At 39.5% G+C, this 19,184-nt stretch overlaps 1 protein-coding gene and 1 pseudogene across 16 annotated transcripts in view; one reads left to right on the plus strand and one right to left on the minus strand.

Annotated features, from left to right (window-relative positions):
- Positions 1-19,184, minus strand: part of PHF21A (PHD finger protein 21A) — a 265,112-nt gene that overhangs the window by 7,663 nt on the left and 238,265 nt on the right. For 13 of the 16 annotated variants that reach the window (XM_036891883.2, XM_036891880.2, XM_057507605.1 and 10 more), the window contains 2 exons: positions 13,549-13,609; positions 10,886-11,049 (listed from right to left, as the gene is read on the minus strand). In XM_036891883.2, the coding sequence (XP_036747778.1) occupies positions 10,886-11,049; positions 13,549-13,609 (225 nt within the window). Of the gene's footprint in view, positions 1-10,885; positions 11,050-11,119; positions 11,143-13,548; positions 13,610-19,184 lie in introns of all 16 variants that reach the window. The other 3 variants (XM_057507612.1, XM_057507613.1, XM_057507611.1) reach the window with 1 other exon arrangement.
- On the plus strand, positions 8,709-9,410 carry LOC118915717 (40S ribosomal protein S12-like; annotated as a pseudogene).

Consider the following 19,184-nt stretch of genomic DNA (forward strand, 5'->3'; position numbering starts at 1 on the left):
CCTAGGAATTTACCCTAAGAACGCAGCAATCAAGTTTCAGAAAGACAGATGCACCCCTATGTTTATTGCAGCACTATTTACAATAGCCAAGAATTGGAAGCAACCTAAATGTCCATCAATAGATGAATGGATAAAGAAGATGTGGTACATATACACAATGGAATACTACTCAGCCATAAGAAAAGGGCAAATCCAATCATTTGCAGCAACATGGATGGAGCTGGAGGGTATTATGCTCAGTGAAACAAGCCAAGCGGAGAAAGAGAAATACCAAATGATTTCACTTATCTGTGGAATATAAGAACAAAGGAAAAACTGAAGGAACAAAACAGCAGCAGAATCACAGAACTCAAGAATGGACTAACAGGTACCAAAGGGAAAGGGACTGGGGAGGATGGGTGGGTAGGGAGGGATAAGGGGGGGAGAAGTAGGGGGGTATTAAGATTAACATGCAAGGGGGGGTAGGAGAAAAGGGAGGGCTGTACAACACAGAGAAGGCAAGTAGTGATTCTACAACATTTTGCTATGCTGATGGACAATGACTGTAAAGGGGTTTATAGGGGAGACCTGGTATAGGGGAGAGCCTAGTAAGCATAATATTCGTCATGTAGGTGTAGATTAGTGATAACAAAAACAAAGAAAAAAAAAAAAAAGGGCATTTCCTGTGTGGTAACCTCCAACGAGTTCTACACAAGGGTATAAAGGGCATATAAAAGTGTAGGCAAAGGGTCTGTTTGTGTTTATACAGAGGATCAAAGCCTAATTGGGCTACCCCAGAAAATGAACTAAGATACGATATGAAAAAGAACTTCCAACATCTGCACTCTCTGGAAGACTCATGCCAGAAGATGATCATCAAAAAACCCCAACAAAGATCCACGCACTGCTACAGCTGTAGATGCACTCATCCCACCCCTTCCTGGACTTGCCATGGGAATGAGGAAGGAGATATCTAAACTGGCCTGTGCATACAGTAAAACAACAAATTTGACTGGATCTATACTGTTGGAACTCAACCAAGAATTTGGAGAAGTGCAAATTGTAGCGCTCCAAAGTCTTACAACTACAGACTATTTACTGTTAAAAGAACATATGGCATGTGAACAGTCCCCAGGAATGGGTTGTTTTAATTTGTCTGATTTCTCTCAGACTGTTCAAGTTCAGTTGGACAATATCCACCATGTCATAGATAAGTTTTCACAAATGCCTAAGGTGCCTAACTGGATTTCTTGGTTTCACTGGAGATGGCTGGTAATTACAGATATGCTTTGGTTATGTAACTATACTCCTATTATGTTAATGTGTGTGCACAATTTAAGTAGTAGCTTAAAACCTATTCATGCTGAAGTACTCTACAAGAAGATATGCCAAAGAAATAATCAATCTTCCCATGTTTTCTTCCGCCTGCTACTTCTACAGCTTTTCTTCTTCCTTCCTAATTACAACCCTTAAATAGAATTCGTGCCTCGTATCAAATTTACCGAGTATCATAATTCTTCCAAGTGGTAAAGATACCTCAAGACAAATGCTGGGCATAGAAGCCACAGGGCATAAATATGCAAAGAAGTAAAAAGCTAACCTTTTCAAACAATAAGGCTTCCCTCTCACTTACCAACTTCACATTTCCCTGTATGGCCCCGGAAGATGACTGGTTAGCCAGAGACGGGTAAGATTCCTCAAGGGAGGAACAACCTAAGACAGGCACAGTCGCAGGGGGGCCATCAGGTGAGAAATTGGGGATCAACAGAGGTGAGGCTTAGAACCTCACCCCCCCGTTCTGAGAGAAATCTTCTGCATACGTGGATGTTTTATTGCCCTTGTCTAGCTTGGATTAACACATAGTCTACAGGCACACACCTGATCATCTACATTTGCTCTCTTACAACACTAAACTATGTTTTCTACCTTTATCTTGTATCTACCTACCACTTCAGCATTTTATTAAAAATAATAATAATAAAGAGAGAAATGTAGTATCCATACATAAATCAAGTATAAAAACCAAATGAGTATTCATATTTGAACTGACTGTTTAGAGTTCATAATGCATGAGCAAAACTGAAAGTTTCTGTGATGACTGCCCTTGTACTGTTCACTATGTAACTTATTCATTATGTAAGAATTTGTTCTCCATGTAAGAACTTGTTTGTTATGCCTCAGAAGATTGGAGACTGACGAAAATTAGGCTTGGGGTGGATTAATGATTGTGCATTGAGCATTGACTCCCCTATACAGAATTTTATTGTCGTTAACAATCATTTGATCAATAAATATGAGAGATGCCCTCACAAAAAAAAAAAAAAAAAAAAAAAAGGACAGACTTCCAATGGTAAAATAAATAAGTAACCGGGATGTAATAAGGAATATACTCAAGATAATGTAACAGCTTGGTAGGGTGATAGCCGGAACCTCGAATTATGTATATAAATGTTCTACCACTGTGTTGTACACTTGAAACTAATGTAATGTAATACTGTGCGTCAACTACCCTTCAATAAAAAAATAATTATTTAAAAAAAAAAAAAAAATTTTTTAAACCCCAGAACATCCAAGTACACAATCTATTAGCTATCAGAAAGATGACATCATCACATATAATACAGTACCTGGAAAACCCACTGTTCATTCTTGAGAGAATGAGAATGAAAATGGTAATATTTTAGTATTATCATGAAAATAGTTTTGATTTTATGAACCCCCTGAAAGAGTCTCAAGGACCCCAGACCACACTTTTAGAACTATAGAGATGAATATAAAATGCAAAGACATCTATTCATGATACAAACTCTCAGCAAAATGGGTATAGAGGGCAAGTACCTCAACATAATAAAGGCCACCTATGATAAACCCACAGCTAACATACTGAACAGCGAGAAGCTGAAAGCATTTCCTCTGAGATCGGGAATAAGACAGGGATGCCCACTCTCCCCACTGTTATTTAACATAGAACTGGAGGTCCTAGCCACAGCAATTAGACAAAACAAAGAAATACAAGGAATCCAGTTTGGTAAAGAAGAAGTTAAACTCTTACTATTTGCAGATGACATGATATTGTACATAAAAAACCCTAAAGACTCCACCCCAAAACTACTAGAACTGATATCGGAATACAGCAAAGTTGCAGGATACAAAATTAACACACAGAAATCTGTGGCTTCCCTATACACGGACAATGAACCAATAGAAAGAGAAATCAGGAAAACAATTCCATTCACAATTGCATCAAAAAGAATAAAATACCTAGGAATAAACCTAACCAAAGAAGTGAAAGACCCATACCCTGAAAACTGTAAGACACTCTTAAGAGAAATTAAAGAGGACACTAACAAATGGAAACTCATCCTATGCTCTTGGCTAGGAAGAATTAATATCGCCAAAATGGCCATCCTGCCCAAAGCAATACACAGATTTGATGCAATCCCTATCAAATTACCAGCAACATTCTTCAATGAAATGGAACAAATAGTTCAAAAATTCATATGGAAACCGCAAAGACCCCGAATAGCCAAAGCAATCCTGAGAAAGAAGAATAAGGTGGGGGGGATCTCACTCCCCAACTTCAAGCTCTACTACAAAGCCATAGTAATCAAGACAATTTGGTACTGGCACAAGAACAGAGCCACAGACCAGTGGAACAGATTAGAGACTCCAGACATTAACCCAAACATATATGGTCAACTAATATTCGATAAAGGAGCCATGGACATACAATAGGGAAATGACAGTCTCTTCAACAGATGGTGCTGGCAAAATAGGACAGCTACATGTAAGAGAATGAAACTGGACCAATGTCTAATCCCATACACAAAAGTAAATTTGAAATGGCTCAAAGACCTGAATGTAAGTCATGAAACCATAAAACTCTTAGAAAAAAAACATAGGCAAAAATCTCTTGGACATAAACATTAGTGACTTCTTCATGAACATATCCCGCCAGGCAAGGAAAACAAAAGCAAAAATGAACAAGTGGGACTATATCAAGCTGAAAAGCTTCTGTACAGCAAAGGATACCATCAATAGAACAAAAAGGTACCCTATATGGGAGAATATATTCGTAAATGACAGATCCGATAAAGGCTTGACATCCAAAATATATAAAGAGCTCATGCACCTCAACAAACAAAAAGCAAATAATCCAATTAAAAAATGGGCAGAGGAACTGAACAGTTCTCCAAAAAAGAAATTCAGATGGCCAAAAGACACATGAAAAGATGCTCCACATCGCTAGTTATCAGAGAAATGCAAATTAAAACCACAATGAGATATCACCTCACACCAGTAAGGATGGCTACCATCCAAAAGACAAACAACAAATGTTGGTGAGGTTGTGGAGAAAGGGGAACCCTCCTACACTGCTGGTGGGAATGTAAATTACTTCAACCATTGTGGAAAGCAGTATGGAGGTTCCTCAAAATGCTCAAAATAGACTTACCATTTGACCTAGGAATTCCACTTCTAGGAATTTACCCTAAGAGTGAGCACTACAGTTTGAAAAAGACAGATGTACCCCTATGTTTATCGCAGCACTGTTTACAATAGCCAAGAAATGGAAGCAACCTAAGTGTCCATCAGTAGATGAATGGATAAAGAAGATGTGGTACATATACACAATGGAATATTATTCAGCCATAAGAAGAAAAGAAATCCTACCATTTGCAACAACATGGATGGAGCTAGAGGGTATTATGCTCAGTGAAATAAGCCAAGCAGAGAAAGACAAATACCAAATGATTTCACTCATCCGTGGAGTATAAGAACAAAGGAAAAACTGAAGGAACAAAACAGCAGCAGAATCACAGAACCCAAGAATGTACTAACAGTTACCAAAGGGAAAGAGACTGGGGAGAATGAGAGGGTAGGGAGGGATAAGGGTGGAGAAGAAGAAAGGGGGTATTATGATTAGCATGTATAATGTGGGGGGTGGGGGAAAGGGGAGGGCTGTGCGACACAGAGAAGACAAGTAGTGATTCTACAACATTTTGCTATGCTGATGGACAGTGACTGTAATGGAGTTTGTCGGGGGGACTTGGTGTAGGGGAGAGCCTAGTAAACATAATATTCTTCATGTAATTGTAGATTAATGATAAAAAAATAAAGGGGGGGATTACTCCCTGATAGGATAAAATTAACTGCAAATCAATGATTAATGCATGCTTTACATATCCTTAATTTTGATCTTTTAAAGGGTGTTGGATAGTCAGCTATGGAAGTACATTTTTCTGATAATATTTCTTTCTCTTAAAAAAAAAAAAGCAGTTCCTGTGTGGTGGTCTCCAATAGGTTCTTCACAATGGTATGAAGGTCATATCAAAGTCTGGGCAAAGGGTTTGTTTGTGTTTATACAAAGGATCAAAGCCTAGTTTGACTACCCAGAAAACGAATTAAGATACAATATGAAGAAGATTCCAGAGTTGATTCTGGAAGTCATTCCAGAAGATGATCATCAAAAAACTTCAACAAAGACCCTGGTGCTGTTGCAGTTGTAGCTGCACTCATCCCGCCGGTTCCTGGACTTGCCATTGGAATGAAGAAGGAGATATCTAAGCTGGCCTGTGCATACAGTAAAACAACAAATTTGACTGGATCTATACTGTTGGAACTCAACCAAGAATTAGGAGAAGTGCAAGTTGCAGTGCTCTAAAATCGTGCGACTATAGACTATCTACTGTTAAAAGAACATATGGGATGTGAACAGTTCCCAGCAATGTGTTGTTTTAATTTGTCTGATTTTTCTCAAACTATTCAAATTCAGTTAGACAATATCCATCATATTACTGATAAGTTTTCACAAATGCCTAGGGTACCTAACTGGTTTTCTTGGTTTCACTGGATATGGCTGGTAATTGTAGGTCTGCTTTTGTTATGTATCTATATTCCTATTCTGTTAATGTGTGTATGCAATTTAATTAGTAGTTTGTTAAAACCTATACATGCTTATGTTACTCTACAAGAAGTTATGTCAAAGAAATAATCAATCTTCCCATGTTTTCTTCTGTCTGCTACTTCTATAGCTTTTCTTCTTCCTTCCTAATTACAGCCCTTTAGTAGAATTCGTACCTCATATCGAAAATTACTGAGTATCATAATTCTTCCAAGTGGTAAAGATACCTCAAGACAAATGCTGGGCATAGAAGCCACAGGGCATAAATATGCAAAGAAGTAAAAAGCTAACCTTTTCAAACAATAAGGCTTCTCTCTCACTTACCAACTTTACATTTCCCTGTATGGCCCCAGAAGACGGCTGGTTAGCCAGACACGGGTAAGATTCCCCAAGGGAGGAACAACCTAAGACAGGCACAGTCGCAGGGGGGCCATCAGGTGAGAAATTGGGGATCAACAGAGGTGAGGCTTAGAACTTCACCCCCCTGTTTTGAGAGAAATCTTCTGCATCCGTGGATGTTTTGTTGCCCTTGTCTAGCTTGGATTAATACTTAGTCTATAGGCACAGACCTGATCATCTACATTTGCCCTCTTACAGCACTAAACTATGTTTTCTACCTTTATCTTGCATCTACCTACCACTTCAGCATTTTATTAAAAAAAAAAATAAGGGAGAAATGTGGGATTCACATATAAATCAAGTATAAAAATCAAATGAATAATCATATCTGACTTGATTGTTTATAGTTCATGATGCATGATCAAAACCGAAAGTTTCTGTGATATGACTGCCCTTGTACTGTTCACCATGTAAGAACTTATTCACCATGTAAGAACTTGTTTGTTATGCTTCAGAAGATTGGAGACTGTTGAGAATTAGGCTTGGGGTTGATTAATGATTGTGCATCGAGTCCCCTATACAGAATTTTATTGTTGTTAACAACCATTTGATCAATAAATATGAGAGATGCCCTCTCAAAAAAAAAAATGCAAAGACACATATTTCATCCACAAAGAATTGGTTCCTTGCTTAAAGAGAGCAGAGGAAGTCCTACATAGGTGCTGCTCCACGTCAAAAGACTTAGGCTTTGGTGACTGACCTATTACCATGGACTGATAAGCTGGAAGATGACTGATCCATGATTCTTTGCTAGGAGCCGAGGACATGTTTTTCAGAAACACCCTGGCCATGTCAACTGCAATTTCATCATCATGCTAAAAAAATTTCATTACTAAGTCAACTCATAAACATGATGACAGTGGCAACAAGGTACATACATCCTGAGGATTAGCGTCCAGCAGGGTATTAACAAGTCCCTCTAGATATGTGATCCCCAGGAAATGCTTGCCTCTCAACTGTGATTGTTTAATTAACATTGTTGGGGCTTATGTTACCCAGCAGCAAACATACAGAGAGCCCTGTGTGTTGATTTTAATCACCGCTGCTGTTGGGATACTGTAAAAGTAGAAGTCAATTATCTTAAAAAACATCCATTCCACTAGATTCAACTTAGAATTTCTCAACATATTTTGTGTTTTAGAAAAATTTTCTTTTACTTTTAGATTTCTGAAAAGAACAATGCTTTCAGTTTAAGATGAAACCTGACAGAAGCATTTTAGTTTATGATTTGATCTGAGTAGGCTTGGTCTCTCAAAGAAACGATCAACCCCCTCAGCCAAGGATCACAAAAAACAAGAGTGTTTTAGAAAAGAGACTCACATGCAGAACAAATTCATCTGTTCCCTAGCATTTGTACACCACCCTGTGGGAGATCCCTACAAAGAAGCTCTCAGCTGGCAATCTCCTTAGCAATGCTTCAAATAAAGTTGGGACAATCTTCGACGCCAGCAAATAAGATTTCTGATAGGGACTCCTGGTATTCATCAGCAGGACAGGGAGAAAACCTATATCAATTACTAATGCAAAAGTTAGGAAAAATGGACAAAATGCTGAATCTTGAGAGCAAGGCTGGGTCTGCAGCCACCAGCAATGTCCAAGGAAGGAAACCTGCTAGAGAATAGAACTCTTCTATGACCCCAGTCCTCCAAGATGACTTCCTTTGTTGCTTCTGGACTTTTAATTCAGGATATGCACATGGTATTCTTTTGCTCACTGGAAGGGGGTAGACCATTATTAGTAAGTGCTGAGATTCAAGTTCAAGGGACATTTTACCTGAACATGATCCTAAAGACAAGCTCTGTAATTCACAAAAGAAATGGGCATTTTTTTGGTTTCCCTCTTGGTTTCCTTCCTCAAACCTGCTCCTCTTGTCATCTCCAGTAAATAACAGCTTCATTCTTCTAGTAGTTTAGGTCAAAAACTTTGGATTCAGCCTTGACTAGTCTCTCTCCTCATACCCCATTATCTAATCTTGCTGGCTCTTCAAAATATATACAGATTCAATTACTTTTCTCCATATCTACTTCTACCATCCTATTAGGCCAAGCCATCATCAGCTCCTGGCTGGATGACCACAGCAGCCTCCTAGCTGATCTCCTTGATTCCATCCTGTCCTCTGCACAGTCTCTTCTCCATGTTTCAGACACAGTGATCCTTTTAAAATCCAAGCCAATTTTCCACACACCTTCAAAAAATAATAAATGCAGGCAAGGACCATGAAAGGATACTAAAACCACTGGGCAACAGTTTGTTAGGAAAGTGGGTATTTATACAGACTTAAAGCTATCTCCACCAGAGGAAACCAGACACCTTTACAAGTAGAGAAATTTGATGGAATCTTAAGAGAACCAAGTTAACATCACCAAAAATGAGACAGACTGACAACACATGCCTCTTGTTGTGAGGACTCATCATCACTTATTAATGCCCCTACAAAAATGTAGGAATTATTCCTATTCTTGAGCAATCAGATCATCCAAATGGAGAGACACTCTACATAGCAACTGGACTACCTTTTACAAAATGTTGATGTCATGAAAGACAAAGAAAGGCTGAGGAAACTGTTCCAGAGTAAGGAGACTAAAGAGAAAATATCAATGATGATAAATATCAAAAGTGCTTTTTCTGCAGGTTGCACGGAGGTGGAGGCTCAGGTGCATTCAAGATTGGGCTTCACTTGTAATCCACCAACATGGCCGAGGAAGGCATTGCTAAGGGAGGTGTAATGGGCATTAATACTGCTCTACAAGAGGTGCTGAAGACTGCCCTCATCCAAGACGGCGTAGCACAGGGAATGTGTGAAGCTGCCAAAGCCTGAGACAAGTACCATGCTCATCTTTGCATGCTTGCATCCAACTGTGTTGAGTCTGTGTATGTCAAGACAGTGGAGGCTCTTTGTGCTGAACATCAAGTCAACCTAATTAAGCTTGATGACAACAAGAAATTAGGGAAAACAAGGCCTCTATAAAACTGTCAGAGAGGGAAAACCCCATAAAGTGGTTGGTTGCAGTTGTGTGCTGGTTAAGGACTATGGCAAAGAGTCTCAGGCCAAGGATATTATCAAGGAATACTTCAAATGCAAGAAAAGAACAAATAAAACACTTGGTTTTTGTTCCTCAAAATAACTAAATAGGTAAATAAATATCAAGAATGATTTTAGATTGGATCCTGGAGCAGAGAAAACAATGTGCTACTAAGGCAATTATTGAGACAACTAGAGAAATCTGAGTATGGACTGTAACTATTTAATAATGTCTTATCATATTGAACTTCCTTAATTTGATAGCTGCACTGTGGCTGTATCAGATATTATCTTTGTTCTTAGGAGATATACACTGAAGTGTTTTGAATAAAGATGCATGATGTCTACAACTTCTTTTTAACTATTTCAGCAAAAAAGTGTGTGTGTGTGCACAGGGAGTAAGCAAGCACATGTGGCAAATGGTAACAAGTGTTGAATCAACAATCTAACAACTAATGAAACTTGAGAAGGGTATAATTTGTTCTTTGTATTATTACTGCAACTTTTCTGTACATTTGAAAATTGTCAAGATTAAAAGTGGAAAAATTACACCACTCCTCTACTCAAAACCCTCCAGTGGTCTCCAATGTCACGCAAGTAAAAGCCACAAGCCCTGCATGACTGACCCTGCCACCTCTGGGGTGCCATCTCCCACCACTCTAGCCTGTTCCCTCCGCCCCAGCTCTCTAGCCTTCTTGCTTTTCTTCTAGGCCATGTTCCCTCTGCATGGAATGCTCTTCCTTCCACATTTTTCACTTCCTTGCAGAGAGGGTTTCTCTCACCACTCTTCATAAAACAGCAACCTCCTGCTGTAACTCCTTATCTCCTTATTCTGCTCCATTTTTCCTCACAGCATTCATCACTGCCTGGCATTTTATGAGTCTGTCTGCTCATTGCCCACCACTGACCATGTGCAATTAGCTCCTAGCGGGCAGAGAGCTGGTTTTGTTCCCTTTCCTATCCCCGGCCTCAAGAATAGCGTTTGCTTGGCAGAGTAGTGCTCAGTAAGTATTTGTTGGGTGAATTCACCACTTCGTGAATACTCATTAAAAAGCTTAGGGCACTCATTTACACTCTGACAATTTCTGGGTGAAGGGCTACTAAATATTTGAGACTTTTCCAGAAACCTGTTTCTGATCAACTCTGCTGAATAAAGTTGCTTTAAAGAATAGTTTTCCACTTCTTTAATTCTACTCGAGGCAGAAACAAGGATTGCCAGGGGGACATATGCCTTGTTCATTTTCCCTGCCCCCAAACACTGACAATATAAACCCACACTTTTCAATTGTATGAGCTGACTTCCCTCTCCATCCCCCATCCTAAGAAATCATTCACAGTGATCAAATCTAGACTCTGAAAACTCTGACTGAGCCTCCTGATATTATATTTAACATGACTCTCAAGGACATGGCAGAACCTGGGACCCCAGCAGAAAGATGTCTTAGATGACATACAGTCTCTTGTAGGGATTACTGCTGTTCCAGGGCTAGTCAAGGAGATTTTGCTGGTAAGGAGACAACATATGTAACGGTTTCCCCAAATAAGCTCTCAGAAAGAGAGCCAACTTTTCCCAAGTTACTTACGTCTGTGGAGGTGGGGCTAGGCAGGGACACAGGCTGAACTGGTGCAGGGAAAGTGAATGTGGTCTCTGTCTTTTCATTTTCAGGGGAGTCAGGATGACTGGATGGGGGGGATGTTGGGGTAAGAGCTCCAAACCCCAGTACTGCATTGTATTTTGGAGGACGACCTATATACCAAGAGAAGGGAACAAAATGGAAAAGGGGGGGGAAGAAAGGGGGAAAAATGATCTTACATACCTTTGGCCAGTGCTCCTCATTGGCTAGCATGGAAAAGGAAGTGAGGTAGCAGACAGAAGGTTAATACAACAGTCCCAAAGAGAGGAAGAAAAGCAAAGATTTAAATGCCATTAGAAACAACTACGTGAGTCTCAAAAGAAGGGAGGATAAGTGAGCCTTGAAGAATGACAGGAGGTGCTGGGTCATGTTAAAGGGCCTCTTCTGGGGCAGACTGTGGTGACACTCCTGGACTATTACGATTTCAGATTTCTAATGAAGAACAAGATGTCAACCTCAATGGGAGCCAAGGCCAGGAATAGGAATTTATTTTATTTTTCTTTATCTTTTACATATTGCTTTCTAGATTTCTCTGCAACCATCATTCTTAAAATAGTAATGATTCTCAGTTCCCACTATGGGATTTATTTGGGAATTCTGCATTTCCTTATCTCTCTTATCTATATTTTGGTCATTTCACTTCTTGTGAGAGTGGAGAAAAACAAAGAGAGGAAGCAAAATTCAAGTTAACTATTCTTATGCCTTGCTGGTGGAGTTAGTAAGAGATATGTTCCAGCAATAGCAGGCACCTAAAATATGTTCTGAATAACAATGAATTTAAGTATGTCTGGACTCATACCCTCTCCAGTTGATCAAGAACTGTTTCCCTGCTTTCCATCACAAATACTGTTCCAAAATCTCAGGAAAGGCCCCATCATCAGCAACACTGCCAAATGAGAGACCTGACTTGAGCAAGAGCATTCTGATTCAAATCTCACGGTTACAAAAGATTAACAAATGAGCCCTAATGGGTAGTGTGGAAAGTCCAGGTCAACCATTCTTGTCTAATGATATACTCAAGTTAGGGTCTATGTCTTCTAAAGGCTAGGGGTCATAGCTTCTAAGCTGTGAGTGATCCAGTCCATATCCAGCATATCCAAGGGGAGACAAAAGAACCAGAGAGGTACACAACTGCCTCTGAGCACTGGTGGATGACAATGTAGGCTCATGACTTTATGTCAGGATTACACACAAGAGTCAAGATTCTGTCAAACATGACAGAAACATTACCTGTCTGCAGCATAAAACATTGTACAAGTTTGTCTTTTCTGGGGAATTTAGTGCTGCTAGAAGGGGAAGTGGAAGATGAATGCTGTTGGTTTACCCACAGAAGGCACATCCTAGGCTTTATGAATGTAGTCTTTCATCCTCTGACCTTACCATCTTTCTGCCTCATTTAACCCCTGGCCTATTAGCGGACACTTTCCAACCACAGACCAGACTAATTAACTGTGGCTTCTGAATAGCGGCTCCTTTCTGAGTAGGAAGGTAAGAGTTCACTAAAAATTGCCAAAAATAAAACCACAAAAAAATAACCCATGACACTGGTTGTTGTGGCCCAGGAATTAATATGTAGCAATGACTTAGGGTTTCCCATTACATGTTTTTGGCTACTTGAAGGACAGGGCTAATGAAACATTAGCATGGGTCGCTAAGGGGGTATGCTGTCTCTTTTGGGGAAGAAGGTGGTAATGGTACAGCTGTAGCAGTTCTAGCCCTGCCTAAGGTAGACAAAGGATGACCTCCCAAGCTTCCAACAGCTCTGAGATTGTGTGTGTACACGCAAAAAATAGTATGCTAGTCCACTCATCCTGCAACCTTTTTAGCCTGGAATGATAATTCAGGGACACATTATCATATACAGAAAGGGACCATGGGATGTATTACTGACATCAAAGAACAATTTCAGAACCTTGTTTATGAGCTCAAACTCTTGAGCTATTATTAATACCTATTTAAACCTGCAGAGAGAGAGCTGCTGCCACCTTGGTCTCTGGCCCGCCTCTGGGTAAGCTGGACAGCTTACCCTGGCACAATCTGAGATAGGGGCATGAGCTCTTTAGGAATTTCTGCTTTGGGGAGCCTGCTGGGAAGTCACTTTTTCTTCTTTGGTTGGAGATGCCTCATCCTATAGATGCTAAGTTCTTGGTATGGCTACCTCTCCTTCCTGGAAAGTCTGTAGCTCATGGAAACTTAAGAGTTGTGCTCTGGTCTTATTGGCAGTAAAACAACTTAGACACCACTAAGAACACCTTGGCAACAGCAGAGTTCTGTTCTGCTCAATGATGCTACAATGCTTCCTTCTATACAGTGTTCCATTCACTGTGTTATTCAGGGACACCCTGGTGGGTCTGGGACAGAAATGCTGCCTTGAGTCATCCCTTAGTCAGCTTTGCCAGAATCCGAGGAAAGGCAGCTTTGGTTCAGCATACAGAACTCTAACAAGAAATTTCACTCTCTTTTTCTTCCATTCTAAGAGAATAACACAACAGAACTATTTTCAAGGAATAAAGGAGTTAGACAGGTTTTAGGACAATGGGAGGAGGAAGGGGGAAGAAACACAACACAAAAAGCAAAAGCATCAGCAAGGAGAGATACAAAAAGGTAGTCACCTCTCTTCCGGGTTCCAGGATGCATGGTACTGTTCAGGTATGTGACTGCACTCTTCTTACGCTTTGAGAATTGAAGAAGGAAAGGTGACTGGATGAATAGCACGGTCACTACTAATACTGGCACAAGCTAAAGATGAAACACAGCATGCCTGTCAACATGCCAACTACCTAGTACGAGTCACCCCAAGTTCTCTGTGCTAACAGGTTTTATTACATGTACTTGGCTCTGAGAATATTCCAAAGAGGTCAGGCTCTGATTCAGATGACAGTTGTATTGAAGCCAGGATGGGTTACGTTTTTTTTTTTGGTATCATTAATCTACAATTACATGAAGAACATTGTGTTTACTAGGCTCCCCCCTTCACCAAGTCCCCCCCACAAACCCCATTACAGTAACTGTCCATCAGCGTAATAAGATGCTGCAGAATCCCTACTAATCTTCTCTGTGTTGCACAGCCCTCCCCGTGCCCCCCCCACACATTACACATGCTAATCGTAATGCCCCCTTTCTTTTTCCCTCTCCTTATCCCCCCCTTCCCACCCATCCTCCTCAGTCCCTTTCCCTTTGGTAACTGTTAGTCCATTCTTGGGTTCTGTGATTCTGCTGCTGTTTTGTTCCTTCAGTTTTTACTTTGTTCTCATCCTCCACATATGAGTGAAATCATTTGGTACTTGTCTCTTTCTGCCTGGCTTATTTCACTGAGCATAATACCCTCTAGCTCCATGCATGTTGTTGCAAATGGTAGGATTTGTTTTCTTCTTATGGCCGAATAATATTCCATTGTGTATATGTACCACATCTTCTTTATCCATTCATCTACTGATGGACACTTAGGTTGCTTCCATTTCTTGGCTATTGTAAATAGTGCTGCGATAAACATAGGGGTGCATCTGTCTTTTTCAAACTGGGCTGCTGCATTCTTAGGGTAAATTCCTAGAAGTGGAATTCCTGGGTCAAATGGTATTTCTATTTTGAGCTTTTTGAGGAACCTCCAAACTGCTTTCCACAATGGTTGAACTAATTTACATTCCCACCAGCAGTGTAGGAGGGTTCCCCTTTCTCCACAACCTCGCCATTAACATTTGTGGTTGTTTGTCTTTTGGATGGTGGTGATCCTTATTGGTGTGAGGTGATATCTCACTGCAGTTTTAATTTGCATTTCTCTGATGACAAGCGATGTGGAGCATCTTTTCATGTGTCTGTTGGCCACCTGACTTTCTTCTTTAGAGAACTGTCTATACAGCTCCTCTGCCCACTTTTTTATTGGATTATTTGCTTTTTGTTTGTTGAGGTGTGTGAGCTCTTTATATATTTTGGATGTCAACCCTTTATCACATCTGTCATTTATGAATATATTCTCCCATACTGTCGGATACCTTTTTGTTCTATTGATGGTGTCCTTTGCTGTACAGAAGCTTTTCAGCTTGATATAGTCCCACTTGTTCATTTTTGCTTTTGTTTCCCTTGCCCGGGGAGATATGTTCAAGAAGAGGTCACTCATGTTTATGTCTAAAAGATTTTTGCCTATGTTTTTTTCTAAGAGTTTTATGGTTTCATGACTTATGTTCAAGTCTTTGATCCATTTCAAATTTACTTTTGTGTATGGGGTTAGACAGTGATCCAGCTTCATTCTCTTACATGTAGCTGTCCAGTTTTGCCAGTCTCTGTTGAAGAGACTGTCATTTCCCCATTGTATGTCCATGGCCCCTTTATCGAATATCAGTTGACCATATATGTTTGGGTTAATGTTTGGAGTCTCTATTCTGTTCCATTGGTCTGTGGCTCTGTTGTTGTGCCACTACCAAATTGTCTTGATTACTATGGCTTTGTAGTACAGCTTGAAGTTGGGGAGTAATACCCCCCCCCCCACTTTATTCTTCCTTCTTAGGATTGCTTTCGCTATTCAGGGTCTTTGGTGTTTCCACATGAATTTTTGAACTATTTGTTCCAGTTCATTGAAGAATGCTGTTGGTAATTTGATAAGGATTGCATCGAATCTGTATATTGTTTTGGGCAGGTTGGCCATTTTGACGATATTAATTCTTCCTAGCCAGGAGCATGGGATGAGTTTCCATTTGTTAATGACCTCTTTAATTTTCTCTTAAGAGTGTCTTATAGTTTTCAGGGTATAGGTCTTTCACTTCCTTGGTTAGGTTTATTCCTAAGTATTTTATTCTTTTTGATGCAATTGTGAATGGAACTGTTTTCCTGATTTCTCTTTCTATTGGTTCATTGTCAGTGTATAGGGAAGCCACAGATTTCTGTGTGTTAATTTTGTATCCTGCAACTTTGCTGTATTCCGCTATCAGTTCTAGTAGTTTTGGAGTGGAGTCTTTAGGGTTTTTTATGTACAATATCATGTCATATGCAAATAGTGACAGTTTAACTTCTTCTTTACCAATCTGGATTCCTTGTATTTCTTTGTTTTGTCTAATTGCCGTGGCTAGGACTTCCAGTACTATGTTGAGTAACAGTGGGGAGAGTGGGCATCCCTGTCTTGTTCCCAATCACAGAGGAAAAGCTTTCAGCTTCTCGCTGTTCAGTATGATGTTCGCTGTGGGTTTGTCATATATGGCCTTTATTATGTTGAGGTACTTGCCCTCTATACCCATTTTGTTGAGAGTTTTTATCATGAATGGATGTTGAATTTTGTCGAATGCTTTTTCAGCATCTATGGAGATGATCATGTGGTTTTTGTCCTTCTTTTTGTTGATGTGGTGGATGATGTTGACGGATTTTCTAATGTTGTACCATCCTTGCATCCCTGGGATGAATCCCACTTGGTCATGGTGTATGATCCTTTTGATGTATTTTTGAATTCGGTTTGCTAATGTTTTGTTGAGTATTTTTGCATCTACATTCATCAGGGATATTGGTCTGTAGTTTTCTTTTTTGGTGGGGTCTTTGCCTGGTTTTGGTATTAGGGTGATGTTGGCTTCATCGAATGAGTTTGGGAGTATTCCCTCCTCTTCTATTTCTTGGAAAACTTTAAGGAGAATGGGTATTATGTCTTCTCTGTATGTCTGATAAAATTCCGTGGTAAATCCATCTGGCCCGGGAGTTTTTTTCTCGGGTAGTTTTTTGATTACCGCTTCAATTTTGTTACTGGTAATTGGTCTGTTTAAATTTTCTGTTTCTTTCTGGGTCATTCTTGGAAGGTTGTATTTTTCTAGGAAGTTGTCCATTTCTCCTAGGTTTTCCAGTTGTTAGCATATAGGTTTTCATAATAGTCTCTAATAATTCTTTGTATTTCTGTGGGGTCCATCGTGATTTTTCCTTTCTTGTTTCTGATTCTGTTGATGTGTGTTGATTCTCTTTTTCTCTTAATAAGTCTGGCTAAGGCTTCTCTATTTTGTTTATTTTCTCAAAGAACCAGCTCTTGGTTTCATTCATTTTTGCTATTGTTTTATTCTTCTCAATTTTATTTATTTCTTCTCTGATCTTTATTATGTCCCTCCTTCTGCTGACTTTAGGCCTCATTTGTTCTTCTTTTTCCAATTTCAATAACTGTGACTTTAGACTATTCATTTGGGATTGTTCTTCCTTCTTTAGATATGCCTGGATTGCTATATATTTTCCTCTTAAGACAGCTTTCACTGCATCCCACAGAAGTTGGGGCTTTGTGTTGTTGTTGTCATTTGTTTACATATATTGCTTTATCTCTTTTATTTGGTCATTGATCCACTGATTATTTAAGGAGCATGTTGTTAAGCCTCCATGTGTTTGTGAGCTGTTTTTTGTTTTCTTTGTAAAATTTATTTCTAGTTTTATACCTTTGTGGTCTGAAAAGTTGGTTGGTCAAATTTCAATCTTTTTGAATTTACTGAGGCTCTTTTTGTGGCCCAGTATGTGGTCTATTTTGGAGAATGTTCCATGTGCACTTGAGAAGAATGTGTATCCTACTGCTTTTTTGTGTAGAGTTCTATAGATGTCTATTAGGTCCATCTGTTCTAGTGTGTTGTTCAGTGCCTCTGTGTCCTTAATTTCTGTCTGGTGGATCTGTCCTTTGGAGTGAGTGGTGTGTTGATGTCTCCTAAAATGAGTGCATTGCATTCTATTTCCTCCTTTAATTCTGTTGACATTTGTTTCACATATGTTCGTGCTCCTGTGTTGGGGGCATATATATTTATAATGGTTATATCTTCTTGTTGGACTGACCCCCTTATCATTATATAATGTCCTTCTTTATCTCTTGTTACTTTCTTTGTTTTGAAGTCTATTTTGTCTGATACTAGTACTGCAACACCTGCTTTTTTCTCCTTGTTGTTTGCATGAAATATCTTTTTCCATCCCTTGACTTTTAGTCTGTGCATGTCTTTGGGTTTGAGGTGAGTCTCTTGTAGGCAGCATATAGATGGGTCTTGCTTTTTTATCCATTGTATTACTCTGTGTCTTTTGATTGGTACATTCAGTCCATTAACATTTAGGGTGATGATTGAAAGATATGTACTTATTGCCATTGCAGGCTTTAGATTCCTGGTTACCAGGGATTCAAGGTTAGCTTCTTTACTGTCTTACCATCTAACTTAGCTCTCTTATTGAGCTATTATAAACAGTCTGATGATTCTTTATTTCTCTCCCTTCTTATTCCTCCTCCTTCATTCTTTATATGTTGGCTGTTTTATTCTGTGTTCTTTCGTGTTTTCTTTGATTGCTTTTGTGGGTAGTTGATTTTATTTTTTGACTTAGTTAGTATTTGGTTGGTCTGCTTTCTTTGCTGTGATTTTATGGTGACATCTATTTAGCCTTAGGACTGCTCCCATCTAGAGAAGTCTCTCTAACATACCCTGTAGAGATGGTTTGTGGGAGGCAAATTCCCTCTACTTTTGCTTGTCTGTAAATTTTTTAGTCCTTCCTTCATATTTAAATGATAATCGTGCTGGATGTAGTATTCTTGGTTCAAGGCCCTTCTGTTTCATTGCATGAAATATATCATGCCATTCTCTTCTGGCCTGTAAGGTTTCTGTTGAGAAGTCTGATGATAGCCTGATGGGTTTCCCTTTGTAGGTGACCTTTTTCTTCTCTCTAGCTGCCTTTACAATTCTGTCCTTGTCCTTGAGCTTTGCCATTTTAATTATTATGTGTCTTGGTGTTGTCCTCTTTGGGTCCCTTCTGTTGGGGGTTCTGTGTACTTCTGGGGTCTGAGCGACTATTTCCTCTGTCAGTTTGGGGAAGTTATCAGCAATTATTTCTTCAAAGACACTTTCTATCCCTTTTTCTCTCTCTTCTTCTTCTGTTACCCCTATAATGCAGATATTATTCATTTTGCATTGGTCACACAGTTCTGTTAATATTGTTTCAATCCTGAAGATCCTTTTATCTCTCTCTGCGTCAGCCTCTATGCGTTCCTGTTCTCTGGTTTCTAATCTATCAATGGCATCTTGCATCTCATCCATTCTGCTTTTAAATGCTTCCAGAGATTGTTTTATTTCTGTATTCTCCCTCCTTAGCTCTTGCATATTTTTCTGTAAGTCCATCAGCATGGTTATGACCTTACTTTTAAATTCTTTTTCAGGAAGATTGGTTAGGTCTATCTCCCCAGATTCCTTTTCAGGGGAGACTGTCTGGGTTAATCTGGTCTGTATCAAATTCTTCTGCCTTTTCATGGCGATATAGATAGCCATGGGTTAGTTAG

This window comes from Manis pentadactyla, chromosome 9 (genome assembly GCF_030020395.1).
Source record: "Manis pentadactyla isolate mManPen7 chromosome 9, mManPen7.hap1, whole genome shotgun sequence".
Classification (NCBI taxonomy): Eukaryota; Metazoa; Chordata; class Mammalia; order Pholidota; family Manidae; genus Manis; species Manis pentadactyla.